This window comes from Grus americana, chromosome Z (genome assembly GCF_028858705.1).
Source record: "Grus americana isolate bGruAme1 chromosome Z, bGruAme1.mat, whole genome shotgun sequence".
Lineage (NCBI taxonomy): Eukaryota > Metazoa > Chordata > Aves > Gruiformes > Gruidae > Grus > Grus americana.
Window position 1 is genome coordinate 63,133,860 of NC_072891.1, and position 18,108 is coordinate 63,151,967.

General features: G+C 33.2%; 1 protein-coding gene across 5 annotated transcripts in view; it reads left to right on the forward strand.

The window, feature by feature from the left end:
* The window catches only part of MAN2A1 (mannosidase alpha class 2A member 1), a 119,850-nt gene that overhangs the window by 48,420 nt on the left and 53,322 nt on the right, over positions 1–18,108 (forward strand). For all 5 annotated transcript variants that reach the window (XM_054810943.1, XM_054810945.1, XM_054810944.1 and 2 more), the window contains 3 exons: positions 5,169–5,354; positions 6,759–6,873; positions 9,815–9,882. In XM_054810943.1, coding sequence (XP_054666918.1) covers positions 5,169–5,354; positions 6,759–6,873; positions 9,815–9,882 — 369 coding nt within the window. The remainder of the gene's footprint in view (positions 1–5,168; positions 5,355–6,758; positions 6,874–9,814; positions 9,883–18,108) is intronic.

Here is an 18,108-nt window from a genome sequence, read left to right on the forward strand (position 1 = left end):
TCTTTGCAAGTGGGAGAGATGAATCTATAAGTACTCTAAATCTGTGGGACAGATGGAAAAATGATTTTGAAATGCACAGTTTTCTTATGATAAGGATAGCCTAAGCGGTCCCCAAATGTAGTTCTTGTTACAAGTATTAGATGGTGTATGTTTTTTTTTAGTAAATTCACAGAAATGCGATGATATTTTTTCCATCCAAACAAATAAGTTGTTCTAAAACACTATTGAAGTGATCAGCAAGTCCTGATTCCATAAAAAAATAGCAAGTAGTATGTTTTTTATTTCTGTATCTGATTTGGGTGACTGTCAGATTATGGCTATAATATGAACTCTTTTAGAGAGAAATACAAAAGTGCAAATTTTACAGGCTTGTCAGAGGCAGTTGAGAAGTAGTCAGGAATGTGGAGTGCCAAGTGATCTCAGATTGTAAGGTACTGCTCTGCGAAGAGTGTTTGCATCTTCTTTAAAGAAAAAAACATTGCTGAATTTTGGTAATGGCATATTCAAGTGATTCTCCTTTGTAGCAGCTGTAGATAAGACACATTGTAAAATTATTTAACTGTATTTTAAGGCTCCAGAAAGAATACACCTATTGTAGTGCTTTTATATGCTGTTCAGACCTTTTTGTGCTAGACAAGAACTTCTGTAGTGCTGAGAAGTCCTTCCTTAAGGATTCTTACAATTTTATTTTGTGTTGTAAGTGCTGCTGCAGTAGTGCAGGGAGCAAGAGAGGTGTGGAAAGTAGTGTTTTGGAGGCAGATACAAGTACCTTTCAGAAGAGGAAACCTCTGTATCTAGCAGAATTTGTTTTCCTTCTTCCAGAAATCCAGTCTTTACTCTGTAAAATGAAGGCTTTTCAAACTTGGGACACAGCTACTGTCTGCTCTGTGTATGTTTTTCTCTTAAAGAAAATGGCTTTTTGTAGCCTTCCCTCTGCACTCGAAGAATAGACACCTGAGGAAATCAGGAAAATTAGTGAAGAAGAAATTATAGCAATAGAAAGATTAAGAAATATGTAAGGAGAAGTGAGATCAAGGCCCTGAGAATAGAAAGATGTTGGGGAAGAGACAATGTAACCTAACTTTGAAGGCATAGCATTGACCAGGAAGGAGAAATGTTTCACAAATCGGAAAGCAGGGAGAAAAGAAGCCAAAGACTGTAAGGAAGGAGAAGAAAAATAAGACCAAAGCTGAGAGGACTGGCAAAAAGCAAGACTTAAGATCCCTTTGGCAGAAAAATGTAAAAATAGTAAGAAGTTATCAGAGGAGTGACTTCTGCAGTGTTCTAGTCAGAACTTTGGAATGTTATGGTTGTTATGCTTAACATGTACAAAACCAAAAATGTTAGATTACAAAGAGGTCATTTGTAAGGCTAACAGTAATTAGGAAGTTTGACGACTATAGAAATATTTATGAATAGAGTATCAAGCATCACTAGGAATATGATTTTCTTAGAAGCATCTTATTTTTTACTTACTGTATCAACATTATTAATACTAATTAGCTCTGTTCTTATTAGCTTATCATAAGAATCTTTGATTTTCAGTGAAAACAGCCTTGTTTAATTCTGCTATTGGAAAAGACAAGATGTATAGAAAACGGGACAGATTATAAATTTAATTCCTTACTTAATTGTTTTTCATACTTTTGCCTAAATTCCTTTCTGTTTCTTAAAATGCACCAAGGATTTAATTTTCTTTTAGCTTTATCATAGCCTATTTTCTCAAATTTTTTTAAGTGTTTATTGTCATTTTTCTGTTTTTTATTACTTACATTGCCAAAAACTTTGTGTGAATTGCTTTCAAGTTTATTTGTAGTATTGACAACTTTACAATGTTAAAAGATTCCTTCATGTAAAAATTTCAGTTACCTTTAGGTTCTGAAAAAGGTGCTAGACTTACAGGTAAGGAATGTCTGGAAGAAAACTAAACCTTCGGTCTTATGAATTAAAACAAAGCACATTTCTAAAAATGTACTTGGGAAGTTTTGCATCCTTCATTAACCTCTATGAATAAAATGTAAGAACAGAATGTATAGATGTATTCTTGTCAGTTTAATATCAGGCTTTTTGGCAATTTTGCTTCCAGAGACCTGGAGAATCTTCAGGGATGGCATATTAGCTATGAGAACAGCAGAATTAGCGGTTTTGTCTTTTATTTTTTATTTTCTTTAGAGTTTGAGGAAATACTTCATAATCATATTTAATTAATAACACCCTTGCCCCAACCTTTAAATTAAATTTACTATAGTTCTTTTTGAGCTAACTTACATCTATCTGTCTAGGGTGCATATGAGTATGTATATATATATGTGGAGGAATGAACCATTAACAGGAGATAATTATGTATGTGTGTGTGTTCTTTACTAAGGAGGAATGCTTTTAAGTTCCAGCAGTACCAGTTTCAGAAGTACTTCACTGCTACTTAGTAGCCAGAAAATAGTGTTCAGCCTCAGGACCTTCTATGATGGCTGGTGATTTAAGCAAGAAAAGAGTTTGGTTTTTTCCTGCTTTTAAACAAGTTTTGGGTTTGTGCAACAAAGAAAGTGAGTGAAAGTTTAAGGATTTTGTAATAGAAAGTGACATCATTACTGATTTGAGACATAATTGATTCTTTAATATTAAGTGAGAGATGGATGAATTGAAATAGTTTGAAGGGTGATGAAATAAGTGACTAGAAGTTTGTTTAATGTTATAAGGGAAAGATACAAAGAACAACAGCATAGTTGGCGTCAAGTTAGGAATTAATTCTGTGATTTCATTCTCTGCAGATGTAATCAGGGAAAAATTATGGTAAGTCTGCAAAAAAGATTGTTGAAGTAATTCAGAAGCAGGACAAGAGCTGCAGTGATACTTCTAACTGTACAGATGGATGGAAAAGAGCATATCTTCAGAGTTCAGAAATCCTTGGAAAAATTATTTCTTATCTATTTAGGTTACATATAAAGTGGACCTAAAGGTAACTTAGTGTAGGCTTTGAACAATCAGTGAAGCAAATTTTGGTCTATTTGCAGTGTCCCATCAGGTAGAGATACAGTGGCAAATTACAACAAAGTGGATAATCTGTGGTAACTACTTTAGGTAATCTGCAGTAGTTTGAAATAGAGGTGAGAAAACCAAGGCTTTATACAGCTTTTATGGAAAGATATTAGAGGTAAATGCTTACTTATAGGTTGAAGTGTTCTCTAATATAATATTTCTTATGGTTTCACTTCTGAGTGTCTTTCATCTTTGACCATTGAACCATTCTAATATTTCGGATAATATTGAGACTTGAAAGGAAAATTGCATCTAGGAGACTGATGTACTGAGTGGATCTGTAAAACAGAATCAGTTATTTTTATGAAAGGCAAAAGAGTTCCAAGTGTTCCTTATAGACAAAATGGATTTAAAGTGAAGTTCTGGAAGCACTATGAACTGAAAATATATTTACCATACACCTTCATTTTAATGTTATTTCTTTTGGGTTTAAGGTTGTTACCTTGTTTATAAATAATGAACTTCCCTATTTAAAAAAAAAAAAAAAAGAGGTGGATTTTGGGGAGGGAAATCTAACCTGTATTTTGAGGACTAAAAATTTTTGTGGTCTCTACTTCATAGTTACAGTTGGGTCAGTGTTTAGTGGCTAAGTCAAATTTTTTAAAAAAGGTAAAACACTTTCAGAAGGGTATATCCACTAGATGAATGTGCATCTCATGCCTTTTTAACTACAATATACTTGTTTTACTTTCAAGTTAAGCTGTAATAGAACAGAGTAGAAGGAATGCATAGATGTAGGGATTTGCATTAAGCAACGTTAAAATCAGAGCCATTAAGCTTAACTGCACTAATTATAAAAAGAACAACTTTTAACACCTTGATTTTGTGTGTAGCTTCTTACCAGTTATCTTACTTGTAAGAGCAAAATTTCATCCTATTCCTCAAATAATGATAATATGGAAATGAATCGAGCTGTTATATGGACAGTGTACCTTTCAGTTTAGTTTGACACATGCTGCTTGCAGTTTTTACATAATTGTTGCCTATGTGATGCATAATGGCAAAGAGACCAAACTGAATCCAAAGGTTTTTTTCACATTAACAGTTAATATCAATGCACAGTCTGAAAACCCAAGCTGAGAATGATTTTAAAATTTGTTGTTACAGCTTTGGTAAATGTAAAGTTAATATCTTTTCAGTTTGGGGTTTTTTTTGTGGGGTTTGTTTTGGTTTTTTTCTATTTATATGCTTACCAGTTAGTTTTACATTTGTTTCAAGAACATATGTTATTTTGCTTTCTTTGCTTTTTATAACATTAACCTGTATCTTCCTGGTTTCTTCAAACACCTGAGAAACCTTCATTAAGCTCAAATAAAGTTTGAAAAGGAATCTGACACTTTTCAGACTTACAGAAACAGAACTGTAACATTTTAGGAAAAGGAGATTGGAAAAAAAGTTAGCAGATGGTTACCCAGAATTTCTACAGGCATCTTTGTTAGATATTCATAATGACTGGCAATTATAGGGTATTTTTTTGTAAAATAAATTTAGATTCTCATTAAGCAAGTGGCAACCTAATGGTAATATTTTAGTGCTAGACTTTTGCATAAGGAGTAGGAGAGAAGGGCTCTGCATTCGGTTTAGTCTAAGGGTTTTTGAATCCAGTGTTCTCACTGTTCAGGTGAATGTATAGTGAGCAGGTACACAAACCGCCTAAGACTTTAGGAGAATTTAGTTTGCTGAAAGTATAAATGGCAGAATAGATATTATATAGAGTGTACAGATTAATATATTTCTTTAAGATAATTTTATTTGTTTAATAAGTTGTTTTTTGAAATGGGAATTGTATGTCTGCTGTAAGGCAGTCTATCATTTTAAGATCAGATCTGTATACCTCACACATTTGTGAAAATGGTATATTACTTTGTACTGTCATATTTTTATTTTAAAGCTCTATTTTCCATCTCTGAAGCCTTGCAGGAAGATTACAAGATGTCAAACTAGTTGATGATGAAGTGCAGCAGTGATTTTTAAGTGTTTGAAGCTAGCAACAGGCTAAAAAGTACAAGATTAAGGTTTAAAGAAGTCACAGAACTAGGCATGAGGAAAGATGTAAAAACATCAGTTTATTCTTCAGGTAAAATGTGTGTTGCTTTTTGCTTTAAATATTTGATTCTTCTCTGCAATTCCAGGGCAGCAGAAATCCTCTACTCCTTGGCTTTGGTACAGTCCAGTAAATCTGAGAAGATGAGTGTATTTCCTTCAGTGGATAACTATAAATTGCTGACAGAAGCTAGGAGGAACCTTGGACTCTTTCAGCATCATGATGCTATTACAGGAACAGCTAAAGATTGGGTAGTTGTGGATTATGGCACCAGGTAACTTATAAAGACATACACTTAAATGCTAATTTCCCTATGTTTTCTTAAAACAGAAGTATTTATTTCAGAGATACAGATTTACTATAGTTAGCAACACAGTACTGAAAGTGTAGTGGTGCTTTACAAGAGAATTGGATTTGGTTACACTTGCTCTTCATCTATGAAATATTTTTTTAATCCTCTGAAGTAAGAATTTTATGTCCAAACAAAATTTCTGAGGTTTCAAAAGAAGCTAGGTAGACACGATATGGAGAGTTCTTTAATACAGATCTATTATTTTCTGCAGTAACTGTTGTATAGGAGAACATTTTATATCTGCCCGTGCTAAGCAATGATCAAGAGACATGCTAATTTAAGCATATATTCAAATCCCACAGCCTCTGTAACCTACTTTTCTTCAATGTGGGAAATCTTTTTCATGTTGCCAATCTTGTAGTTAATTTGTCTGTTGTTGTTTGTTGCTGTTATATGTGGTGGGTATTTGCTTTCTCAATACCGACAAATTATTCTGCCAGCTACTGTGTGGAAATTTTTTGAAGAAGAGAGTATGATATCTATCTCTCTATATATATGTCTATGTATGTAGATACATGCTTTAATTATGCATTTGTTAGAAAAATTGTTACATATTGGAATGTTAAGCAGTAGTAAATTTCATTGAGGTAGATGATGGCAGACAATTGATGGTAAGGCATGCCCATTAAATAAGTTATTGTTTTAAATGCCTCTTAAATACTATTTCTGGATTTGAACTACTGGATTCATGACAAGTATTTTTAAATTCCATAACTTCATTAATTTTTTATCTGTTGAAGCATAGGTATAATCAAGGTATAAACATGTGCAATGCAGTTGGTTATGAGAGAGTAGCATAAAGGCTTTTTTCACTTTACAAATGAAATCACAGAGCTCTATTTAAGAATTTGTAAACCCGCGTGAGTTGAAGCAATGGAAATAATAGTAATAATGTAAATTTTTGTGTTTTGGATTGTTTTACTTATCCTGCTTAGAGGCAGTCTTGACTTCGTGACCAGCATTTCAGGCTTGTCTCCACTATAGATACTGGAAATCAAATATATAAAACATGCACTTTCCCAAGATTAGCATTTTGAAAAAGTACTTGGTATTTTGAGGGTATACATTTTGTAGCATAACAGTGGGGTGGAGATGTACCTCATTTTCAGTATGCAAGATAGGAATATAATGAAATTCAGAATATTTATGCATTTTGCAGTCTGGTCACCCATTGCAACTAGCTGTTCTTAATTTCATGCTATATAGATATTAAAAATTACATTTATTTTTCTTTTACTCATACTTTAGAGTTCTTTAATCTTTTTAAATTTTGATGTTATCACATTGAATGAAAACTGAGAACTAAGACTTTAAAATTTTTAACAGGCTTTTCCATTCAATAATGAACTTGAAGAAAGTGATAATTGACTCTGCTCATATTCTTATCCTAAAGGATAAAGTTGCTTATAATTATGACACATCAACTCCATTCCTGAAGATGGTGAGCTATCTTTCTTGATTTCCTCCAAAAATAAAATGTGAACTATGTCTTTTCAATACAGTTTGAGACGCCTGGGAAAAGTCAGAATGAAATTTGCTACTAATACCTACTCAAAAGCCTGCTTCTTATCACTGTTCATATTAATTGAAGACATTGGAAAGTAAAAAGTGAAAACTTCAGCAGTTACTGCTGAAAAAAACCCCACGCATCTAAACTAAATGGGTGTATTTTGTTCAGCTTCGTGAATCATGTAGTAAAAACAGAGGTTCAGATTTTCTTTACTGGTGACTTCAGTGACATACATATAATAAGTCAATATATAATGGTATGCAGTCGTGTAATTTGACTTTGCTTATTGCTTAACAAATGTAGGAAGAGGAAAATTTCCATCCTGAACATAAGCCTAAGCTGAATTTTCAAGACCAGGTCTAGATATCACCGTGTGATTTTTTTTTTTTCTTTAGCTGAAATTAATCGAAATAGTAATCTACTGATGATAAAGTCAGCAACAGATCCACACATATCATTTTAAGACTCATTTTACAGTGAAGAGCACCTTGAAGAAACACACTCGCTAATATTGTGTCCTTTCAAAATTCTTAATTTCTTCACTTTCTGAACAAAAGCACTTTGCTGTGATAGCTAGGTAAACTTACGAGATCTACTAATTCCATACACCTGGAATAGAGAGGAAATGAGATGCTTTAGTTTCATTGTGCGTAAACATAGCAGGATTAAGACAGTCTTTATTATATGATTACCTCTCACTTCTAACATAACTCACATATATATTCTTCTGGCTTAGATGTGCAAGACGTCATACTTTGAATTACACTTCCAGTCACATATATTTTTTAAAAAAAAAAAAAAAGTTAAAATAGTTCTTTGTACATTTTATGACTTTGATACTAATATATATGTGCATGCTGCATTTTCATGCCTGTGCGTGTGTGCTATGTGGGTGTGTGCCACAGATACGTAATTTTTCTCCTGGTTGGAAAGGCTAACAAAATGAATGTGCACCTTCATAAAGTAAGAGTATTTTGAACTCATTCATGGAATGAAATTTTCCCTTCTGCTCTGAATTATATTGGACAATGGTGTGACGCTGCATTTTATTAACCTTTCATTGTTCCTGTTCTTTTTAAGTCTGGATTAATACCAGTGGATTGTAGAAGTACTAATTGCTGTTTAAACTGTATATTGCCTAGGAGCGTACTAAGTCAAACCCACTGTTACCACCGTGAAAGCAGAAATGAAAAAGAAAGTTCTTATTTCAATGAATTTATTATATCAATATAAAACAGAAAAAAAAAGTTGATAACAGAAGTATATTATGATTTATCTGTATGATTGATATAGAGTAACTGCAGCATATCATAAACCTAATATTCCTGCAGTACTTTGTTTACCACAACAAAACATTTTTGGTGTGGGATTTGTAGAATGCTAATGGGAGAACTTCAGGATATTTACAAAAAACCTTTTGCAAGCCTTGAGCAAGTAGAAAGTTGAAAGGCACTTGTTTTGAAATACCATCATGGTATTTTGGTGACTGATGGAAGCTGACATCAAGAATTGCTCATATATGGGCATTCAGAATGAATACTGAGAGAGTTGAGAAAGACAAATGATGAATGGCTATTGTCTTTGGGAGGTGAAGGAGGAAGAAACACATGGTCAAAGAACAGAACAAAAGACTGTAGCAGCATTCCAGTAGACAGTAGGCACAACCAGGGGAAAATCATCCTTCTTGAAATCAGAAAAAAGGTAATTGGAAATGAGATATGATGGAAGGATTCCAGAATGACACTGCTTGCACTCTGTTTCTGCTGTTCTTAATTATTAGTTACACAAAAGCATCATGGTTTTCTCAGCTGATAACTGAATACTTTGTACATCATGTGTAAGTTTTACAGACTCTACATTAGTAAACAAACAAAAATTAGACTGCTTGGAAGACAATATGCTGAAAAATAGAAGAAACTTTAGCGATCCCTGAATTATTCAACAAATAGGATGAGATCCCACCTGTAAAAGTAAAGCTATGCAAGCATTGCACCATTCTGCATATTAGTCTTATTTTGAGTGCAGAAAGAAATCTGCCATATAAGGGGCAATAGTTGGATTTGAAAAACATGATTTTGAGGATGTTTTGGACTATTCTGAGGAACTGGGAGCTTTGTGCTTTGGTTGCAAAGTCTATAGTTTTTTCACCATTATGAACCAACAGGAAAATGCCAGTACATCAACAGCTTGGCTGTTCTCTTACTTAAAGACTAATGCAACAGTGACATCCATGGCTTGTCACTACTTTTCTTGCTGGAAGTGAGCCCTGGGTCATATTGTATTTAAGAAAAGAGAGAAACTAGTGAAAAATAAGAATTCATCAATATTGTGAAACAATTCTTCAAGTAGTTTGTTACATAAAAATCATGCACATGCTCCAAATTTTGGTTTTTGAAAATTTTCTTTATGTGCAATATAAGATAACAACAAGATCTGACAGAAGACTAAACTCTAAATCCTTGTAATATACAGGAGTGTAGGGTTTAAGAGAGTAAATTTGTAGCAAGAGAAAGTTAATAAAATTATATGATGAGTATTCGTGAAATTTGAAGGAAGTTGACAATTATGATGTCTTGCATACAAAAATGAAAACATGGAGGTGACAGTTTGATAATGGTATCTAATGAGAGACATTTCATGAAAGCGAAGGTTTCTCAATGAATTGGTCAAAGTGAGCCTTTTTCTTTTTTCAATTTGAAGTATTTAGTTTATAAGTTTTTGTGGTTTGCGTCCTGTGTAACATACTAAAATAATCTTCTGTTTATAGTATGGCTATCATGGTTTTGTACTTTGTAAAGTTTATATAATAGACAAAGCTCATATTGTATGTTTATGTGTATTCAAAAGCAAATTCAAAGATGTTCTCTTGTAGGATGATGTTCAGTCCTCCCAAGATTCTTTGCCACGCAAGACAGTTATAAAGCTGACATCGCAACCAAGGTAAGTAATATATGTATTACTTAGTGTCTGAGATTCTTTTAGCAATGTGTGTGATTTCATTACCTATTAGCTTTTTATGCCATTTTATTTTTTTTAAACTTTCACTTAAAAAAAGGTAATTTAAAAAAAATAAAATATAAAAAATTGAAAAAGGTAAAAAGGTAGTCTGGCATATTATGCTAATACTATTTTGTCTAGTTGAAAGAGAACACAACACTTTAAAACTATAGGTTTCTCACATACCAATAATTGAGCTGTAGCAAGTTCAGTAGTCTGTTTACCATGTACTTTTACAGTATTGTAATCCTTAATAAATTATGCTTGAGAGCAGCAGTAGAAAATTCTAATTAAACATAATTACGACTGGCTCAATTAACATTGTGAGAAAAAACTTAGTTTTTATAAGGCCTAAAAATTACAGTATATAAATGTTGAATTGTCTCTAAAATTCAAGTAGAAGATAAACTAGGACACTGTTTTCTCTCCAACTTTCTATTGTATTAAGAGGGCTTACTTTGTTTATATGTAGTTCTAGAGTTGAAACTGACATCCTGCTGTCCCCATGAACATTCAATATCCAACCTGAAATATCTTAAACATTCATTAAAAGTCAACTAATCCAAATAAAGTGAGTAAGATGTATGGATGTGAGAGCTGCTATGTGTGTAAATCAAGTAATACAAGATTTTTGCTTGCAGAACAGAAGATGTACGATTCATTTAAAAAGTAGTGAATGCTATATTTGCTGATGTCAGTGTTTAATTTCTCTTGTTCTAGCAAGTGGCAAGCTAATAAAACTTACTTGCCTAATTCATGAACATGTCAGACTATTCAGCAGAGTAACTGCTACTGTTGAATTCTAATCAGATTCTTCGAAAAAATGAGCAAAATTTGGTTCTTGTGAGCTTTTGGGGGAGGCTGTCTTCAGTCCTTTGACCTTAAATGTCTATAATGTGTGAGAATAGGTAGTTTTAATATAAGCTTGTCTCTAGAGCAGTCATGTAGACATACATGATTTTTTTTTTTAATAGTTTTATTATCTTAGGGGAGTGCTAGACAAGTGCTAATAGATTATCTTGAACTTGGCCAAACTGGTAAAACAACAGGTGTCTAGCTATTTATTTAAATTAAATCTTCTAACTTTTCAAAATACCCCCATAGATATCTTCACTGGGATAACAGCGCATATATTGTATATAAACATTTGGCTGGAGGCAAGTTATAATGTAGACTTTCTTTGCCATTTGAGGATAGCTTTAATGCTTTTGCTTTCTTTGCCTACGTTAGCTGTTGAAATTTACCCCATGCCTCTTCCATCTCCTGATATGACTTTTGTTTGTATCCACTGTTCCACTTATCTCTCTGCACAGTATACTAAGCAAATTTTTCCCTTTTTGGTGTGTATGCATTTCAGGCATCTGCTTTTTTTTTTTTCTCTTAGTTTTACATTAAGTAGATATACATGTCAAGCTTTTCTATTTTAAAATTAGTATTATCTTAGCAGCCTTTTACTGCTGTTCTCTAAACTTGTCTTACCTTAATAAGAAGATAACATTGGTAGATAATTGCTAATTTTAACTTGTCTGGTACTGTGAAGGTACTATACAGTCATATAAGATGCAGTTAATGTTCCAAAGACTATGTTAACAGAATTATGGGAGCCAGAGTAAAGAGGGGGGAGAAAAAAAGTGAGGGAGAAGGGGAGGAGAAAGATTACAAGGTAATATTGATACTGCTGCCTGAAAACCTGTTTTTTGTAATGACTTCCTGTTCGGAAACACTTTCAAAACAATGCTTAGGTGCACACTACTTAATGTTTCCTTTGTTGTTAAAATTTTCAGTTGAATATCTGTATGTTCAATTACTTTCTCTTATAAAAATGATCTTAGTCTTTCTAGGCTTCTAACTTTATCGATGGTTGTAGTCTGAATCTCCACTAACATTATTACCATTGTGAAAAGTGGTATGTAAGCTGAGACAGTAACTTGCTTAAATCTAGTATGTCAATATTATGACTGTGCATCTGAGTTTTCTAGGTAACCTGTAAAGATGTGAAATGCTAATTTCAGTATAATATTAAACTCAATTTCATAATTTTATCATTAAGGATTATGGTGCTTAAACTTCAGAGTTTGAAGCTTCTAAGACAGAAACTGTTTTTTCATCAAAGGATTGAAAATATTGATTCTCATCAAAAGCTTATTATTTGATTATCCTCTATTCGTAATAGTCTTTATTGTTAATGTCTATAACATGAAATCTCTAGATTTCTTTATGTTGATGTCTTCTAATATACCATTATGTGGGACAGAAGTTAAGTCAATGTAACTGGCAAGGTGTTGCTTTTCTTTAATTGGCTGAATATTTAGCTTTTTGTAGTTTTGCATTTCCATGTCAAGATTTTTAAAAATAGCTGTATTGTAAACTAATCTTATAAAAATTTGGTTCATATCACCTATAAATTTAGAAGAACACTACTGATGGGAAGCTCTTAAGATAATGGGGTTTTAATCTGATTAATTACTCAGTCATTTTCCTTTCTTTTTTTTTCTTATTTTACTGAGTTGATACTGTCAATTTCAAATCTAACCTACTTTTTGTCGCGAAAGTAGTTGGTAGTATGCTTTTGCCTCTCTCATCCAGCCTTCCTTTTTGATGTTTTTCAGTTGTATTCTTTTCACTGCTTGTGAAAGTTGTTTTTCAGTAGTGAAAACTGATGGGACAGACTGTACAGGAGAGATAGTACAACTTGATTACATGGAAAAAAGCAAAAGAGGAAAAAAAAATCGGTGGTCATTGTTCTAGTATGAGGTAGCTCCAGATTGTTGTGTAGTTGAGAAGTATCTTTCAAACTGCTTCTAAGTAGATACCACTTTTTATGTATTTATCATTTCCACCCCCACCTTTGCATCTCTTTTCTGTAGTGCTCTATTACCATCTTTTTATGAATCTGTAGCTTTATAAAAATGTGTTAATTTCAATGAAATAGGTATGTAGAGTATTTGAAATCTTACTGTGACTCTGCCATTTTAGGACAATTATGTGGTCTTATGATCAGGCTTTTGAGTACTGAAGTTATGGCGTATTTAATTACACTAAACCCCTTTTAACTAATAAATGAAGTTGCATGCTTTTTTAAAAATTGTTATTTCCAGCTGAAAAACAGAGCTTTCATAAGATAATATCCAACTAGATACAGAACTTCTTTTATCTTGTTCTGAAATTAACAATTATTACAACATGTCTCGGAGACAACGCCCATGAATGTGCTGATAAATTAGATACTGCGTCATGCTTCTGTGAGAGCCCTGTCCTTTGATATAATCATTGCATCTTGGGAATAGTCTGCCCGAGGCTGTACTTCCCAAATGGCGAAAGATTTGGACTCACTGGACTTGGAGGGTGGAGGGAAGGGGATGAGCTTGAACCTCTTGCCATCCAGTTTAAGCTGTTGGCTTAAGGGTATGTCAACAGTGTGAGTGGCAAGATTTCCTAGCTATTTCTGTCTTCAGTGTTTCCTGGACGCAGCATTGCAAGGGAGTGTGATACATGAACAATAACTGAATTGGCTGTCTGTAACTACTTGGATTTTGTAGTAGTATTGTTTGGCACAACGTGTTGAACCTAGGAGTGAATGAGACCTAACAGTATCTTTTTTTTTTTTTTTTCCTTCTTGCTTCAAACCTTCATGTTCCTGGCGGGGGAGTTTCAGTACTGAGCTCCATTGCACTCTACAAGCATGGTATAAGGCATCCCATCTGAACTGAAGATACTATGATATTGAAAGATTTTTTTAAAATCATTGATTTAGGATTATTTTTAGTGCTAAACCAACACTACTTATAATTTGCCCACAAATTACTTTTGTCAGCTAATCGTAGAGGAATGGTATGATATCCTTCTTATCAGGCTAGTTTAATAACAGCAGACACATTTTCCACTAGTTGAAATATTCAGGTTGCCTAGGGCATCAATTCTAAGTAGGATACACTGTAATCAATGATTTCTTCAAAGATCTGTCAAAGCACCAAGCAGTTTAGTGACATCCACCTTATAAAAGAAAGTGTCATTTTTCCAAATAGAGGATTCAAAATAATCTGGGCTATTATCCTTATTTCAGTACCTAAGACCAGATTTTGGCATAAGGTTGTAATTAACAAAGTTTTGGCATAAGTCGTGTTCATCTTGTTGGGCCCAAAATTTGTGATCTTTTTTGAGGAAGAAAATTCTGATTTACCTTTAAGATTTTGTAAATTGGTTACCTTGTCAAAAATCCACTTGGCAGGTGTACCCACTGCTTTCTCAGCAGAGCACAATATTGTAGAAATTAAAGCTATGTTATTAAGTTTAATGTGTGGTAAAGAAAAATGTACAAAGGTCAAAAATCCTTGGCAGAGCAATGTGTATGTTACTGTATTTGGTTGGAAGATGACAGGAAGGATAACTTGCCTGAGAAGGAAACTTTGTTGGCATGATATGCCAAATGGGAAAGCTGACATATGAAGCGATTGATTAAACCATTGCACCAAAGGAACTGTATCTTTCTGAGCTTAGAAGGTGACTGCATTGAGGTAATGTTTTAACATTCTCATTTGGCAACTTTAAGTTTGCTGGTGGGTTTTTTGTTGTTGTTTTTCTTTACCTGTGTTGCCCATGTTGGTACAATCAAGCTAAATAGTTGTCCGAGATAGTTACAAGGAGAGGATGCTCCAACAGCATTTGATATTTTAATAATATACATTTTAATTACCTTACATGACTTCTGAGGCATCTGTATTTCTACTTATAAACTGAAACATTTTTTTAAAAAGACAGTTGAAACCAGGAGATTTTCAATCGTCAATGAAGGGAAAAATGTTTAAAGAAAACAAGAACAAATACAGTAACATTTAGAATGAAGCCAGAAATATTTGTGGCAGGTCATACATTGTTAATAAGCACATTTGTTCACTGGGGTTGAAAAAATCAAACCCAAAAGTTTTATTTTTTTATTAGATGAAATAATAATAGCAATATGCACAACCTTGTTACATTTTTGTTAAAGTGAAACGTCTGTATTAGTAACTTTAAGGGAGGTGGACAACAGGATGAATAGTCATTCAATCAAGCCATAAGATTGTTTTCTTCTGTTAAGAAATAACACTTTTAATTAAGCACTTGTATTCTCAGCACAGTAGTGTAAGTAGTTAAAAATTATATAACCATTTGAAATTATATGTGAAGAGCTGCAATTTTGGTTTCCAATTCAGCTGCTTAGGCTGAATACAGCCTAATGATTTTTTAAAAAAATTACTTTAAAGTGTTAATCTCAGTGTTCAGCTGCCTGACCGATTTGCTAGATTTCAGGTGACCCGTAACTGCCATGAACTGCATGTAGTAAACTCAAGGTCATTTTGACTAAATTGAATGAGTACTTAAAAAAAAAGCATTCTCCCTCTTGATTTTCATCATGTAAGAGCTGTTGTAAGGCAATGAAATACTTGATTGACACGGGGTAACTCAGGCATCCGAATCCTGAAATATCAGTTAATGTGAACTTGAAATAAATATTTAAGTAAAAATCATTCTGGCAAAAGCGATGACTTCAAAATGAACAAAACCAAAAGCAGTATACATTTATTCTGTTTTATAGGCAGAAGTTAGCTGTGCAACTGCCTTTGTGATCACAACCAGCAAATTCTGCATGGACAGTGTCTAATGGGCGAGGAAGTGAGGGGTGTGGAAGAGTTCACAGCACCTTGATCTCTTAATTCCCACTTTTTTCTATAAGGTCACAGTAGTTTTTCAAAGATTTCCATTTTTACTGCATGAGTTTTCTAATTCTTCTGTTGATTACACTACATATAAGCTTATCTCAGAACTGACACCCTGCACTGGCAGTTGACTTTTCGCTAAAAGTTTATCTGGGAACTCTGAAAACAAAACAACAAATAAGCTAAGGGATGAATGTCTGTTTTGATGTAAGGGATAGCTCTTTAAAAAGAGACTGTGGTTCATTTTTTAAGTTTTTATAAATTTTCATTATTAAGAAGAAAAATACAGCTTTGATTTGCAATTAATTGCACTCCAAAGCTTTCTGTGGAATTAATCTTTATTTTTCAAAACTCAGTTTTGACTGTTATGCTTCTGAATTCAAGTTGTTCTAAAAGTTGTTACATTTCAAACTTCTAATCATTACTTTTTCAGTGCATAAAAATTCCTATAAATCAAACTTTTTTCAGTTTTTGGTCTGTCTTATTGTTGATAAACCAATGATGGTCTGTTCTAAATATTTTTGTTTACTGACTGTCTTTGAAATTGCAGTTGCAAAATTAAGCCAGTAAACAAGTTGATACAAGTTGTAGCATTTGTGGAATCTTTGCAGTTTCTCAAAACTGCACAAATTTAGAATTTTTGGTTCAATGCACAGAATTTCAACCATTTTTATTGGGATTGGCAGTGCTAGTGCAATCGGATTGTGAATGTGTTTGATGCTTCAGTTGCTGTAAAGAATTATAACATTAAACTGAAAAGTCCCACAATTAGGTGTTACAATAAATTTCTGGGTTCCTTTGAAAACACTGCTTGTAATGGAAGTGTCTTATGAAATACAGAAAGAATAGAGTAACTAAACATACTTTAGGGGGAGGAAGAAACCCTGAGCTTGTTTTTCAAAAACTAGAAAGAGATCATTGTGAAAGAATATGCTAGTAAAGAACTGAATACCACTGAAAGATCTGCATTGTATGCATGTACTTGTTGAAGCAGTTTTGGAAGTAGAAGATACGCAATTTCAGTATATGAGTATATTTGTGTATGATTTCTTTTTTTTTTCCAGGCACTGGCCCCTTCAGCCTTTTTTACAGGAGTTGCTTTGAGGCAATACTGTAGGTAGTCCAAGGCTTTCAAGGCACAGACTGAAGTGATGTGGCATACTTAAAGTCTTTCTGCTCTTCTGAACCAGATTTTTTTCCCTTCTAAATGCAGATTTATAAAGCCTGCTCTACAAGAGGAACACGGAGAGCATTTTAGTGAAGGTACTTCCTCATCCCAAAAAAGTCAAGGGGCTTCAAGCCCATGTTGGACTTCAGAACACCTCACAACTTTGTGGTTAAAAAAAAAAATTAAAATAGTGCCTTTGGACTTAATCCTTTTAGCCTTAATTGGAGAGTAGTTATGTTCTCCAGATTAGAATATGTGTGGTACTACAATCCATCCAAATCATAGGAAGTATACATACCTGGCATGTGTAGTAGGTACATAACATTTTAAAAGTCGTGTCTTAGGCTGATGTTGGTTTTTTGTGTTCTCAAAATTTATAGTTCTTGCTGTGCTGTTGTCTGTGTTTATCGTGAATGCTGTTTTCTTGAGGGTGTTCCATGGTTTGTTCTTGAGAAAGCCATGCAAAGGTCTTGTTTCCTGTGAGAGTAGAGGGATGGAATATGTGCCTATCATCTGCCTAATTCTCTACCTTTTGCATGAGCAATGGATATTATAAAGATATATCTGCAGAGTTATAAAAAGAGGATTGAGTGTGTGCGTGTATGTCACCTTTATTAATGAATCTGAAGTTTGACTTTGGGTTTGTTATCAGGAAGGGCATTCCCAGAATGATTCAGAATTCTGAAATGTGAAGCTAAGATAACAGAACTTTTTTTTTTTTTAAGTACAGTATCATTGTTTTTACTTATTTGTATGTTAATCAGAACCATCAGCCATTACTGCTTTTAGAAAGAAGGTGTAATTTTAACATAGCTCTATTTCTAAACTAAGCATTTAACTTCCTCTTCAAATGCTGTTATAATCATAGCATAATTCTATTTTGTGTTAGTTGAAACTCTACTGAATTCTTGTGAATTTACTTACTTATTGATAGTATCTCTTTTTTTATTTCTCGATGTCACCAGTTTGATTTTATAATAAAAAGCTGATCTGTGGATAATAGATTCTGTTTCCACCTTTTCTTATATACCTTATGAAAGTAACGCAAGTTTATATTGTGTGCTTCTAGTTTCAAATTGAGATTAGATTCCTACTAATTCTTCTGCAGGACTTTTTTTTTTCATAAACTGGAAAAGATATCTTATTGAGGAAGAGCCAAAATCTTAACATTTGTTCGTATATGATAATATTTGATTATATGTATTCAAGTTTAATATTCTACTCTATAATACAGTTTAACTGGATTATAAGAGTTGCTGCTTAGATGTAAATTGATTTTTTTTTTTTGTATTATTATGCTGTGAT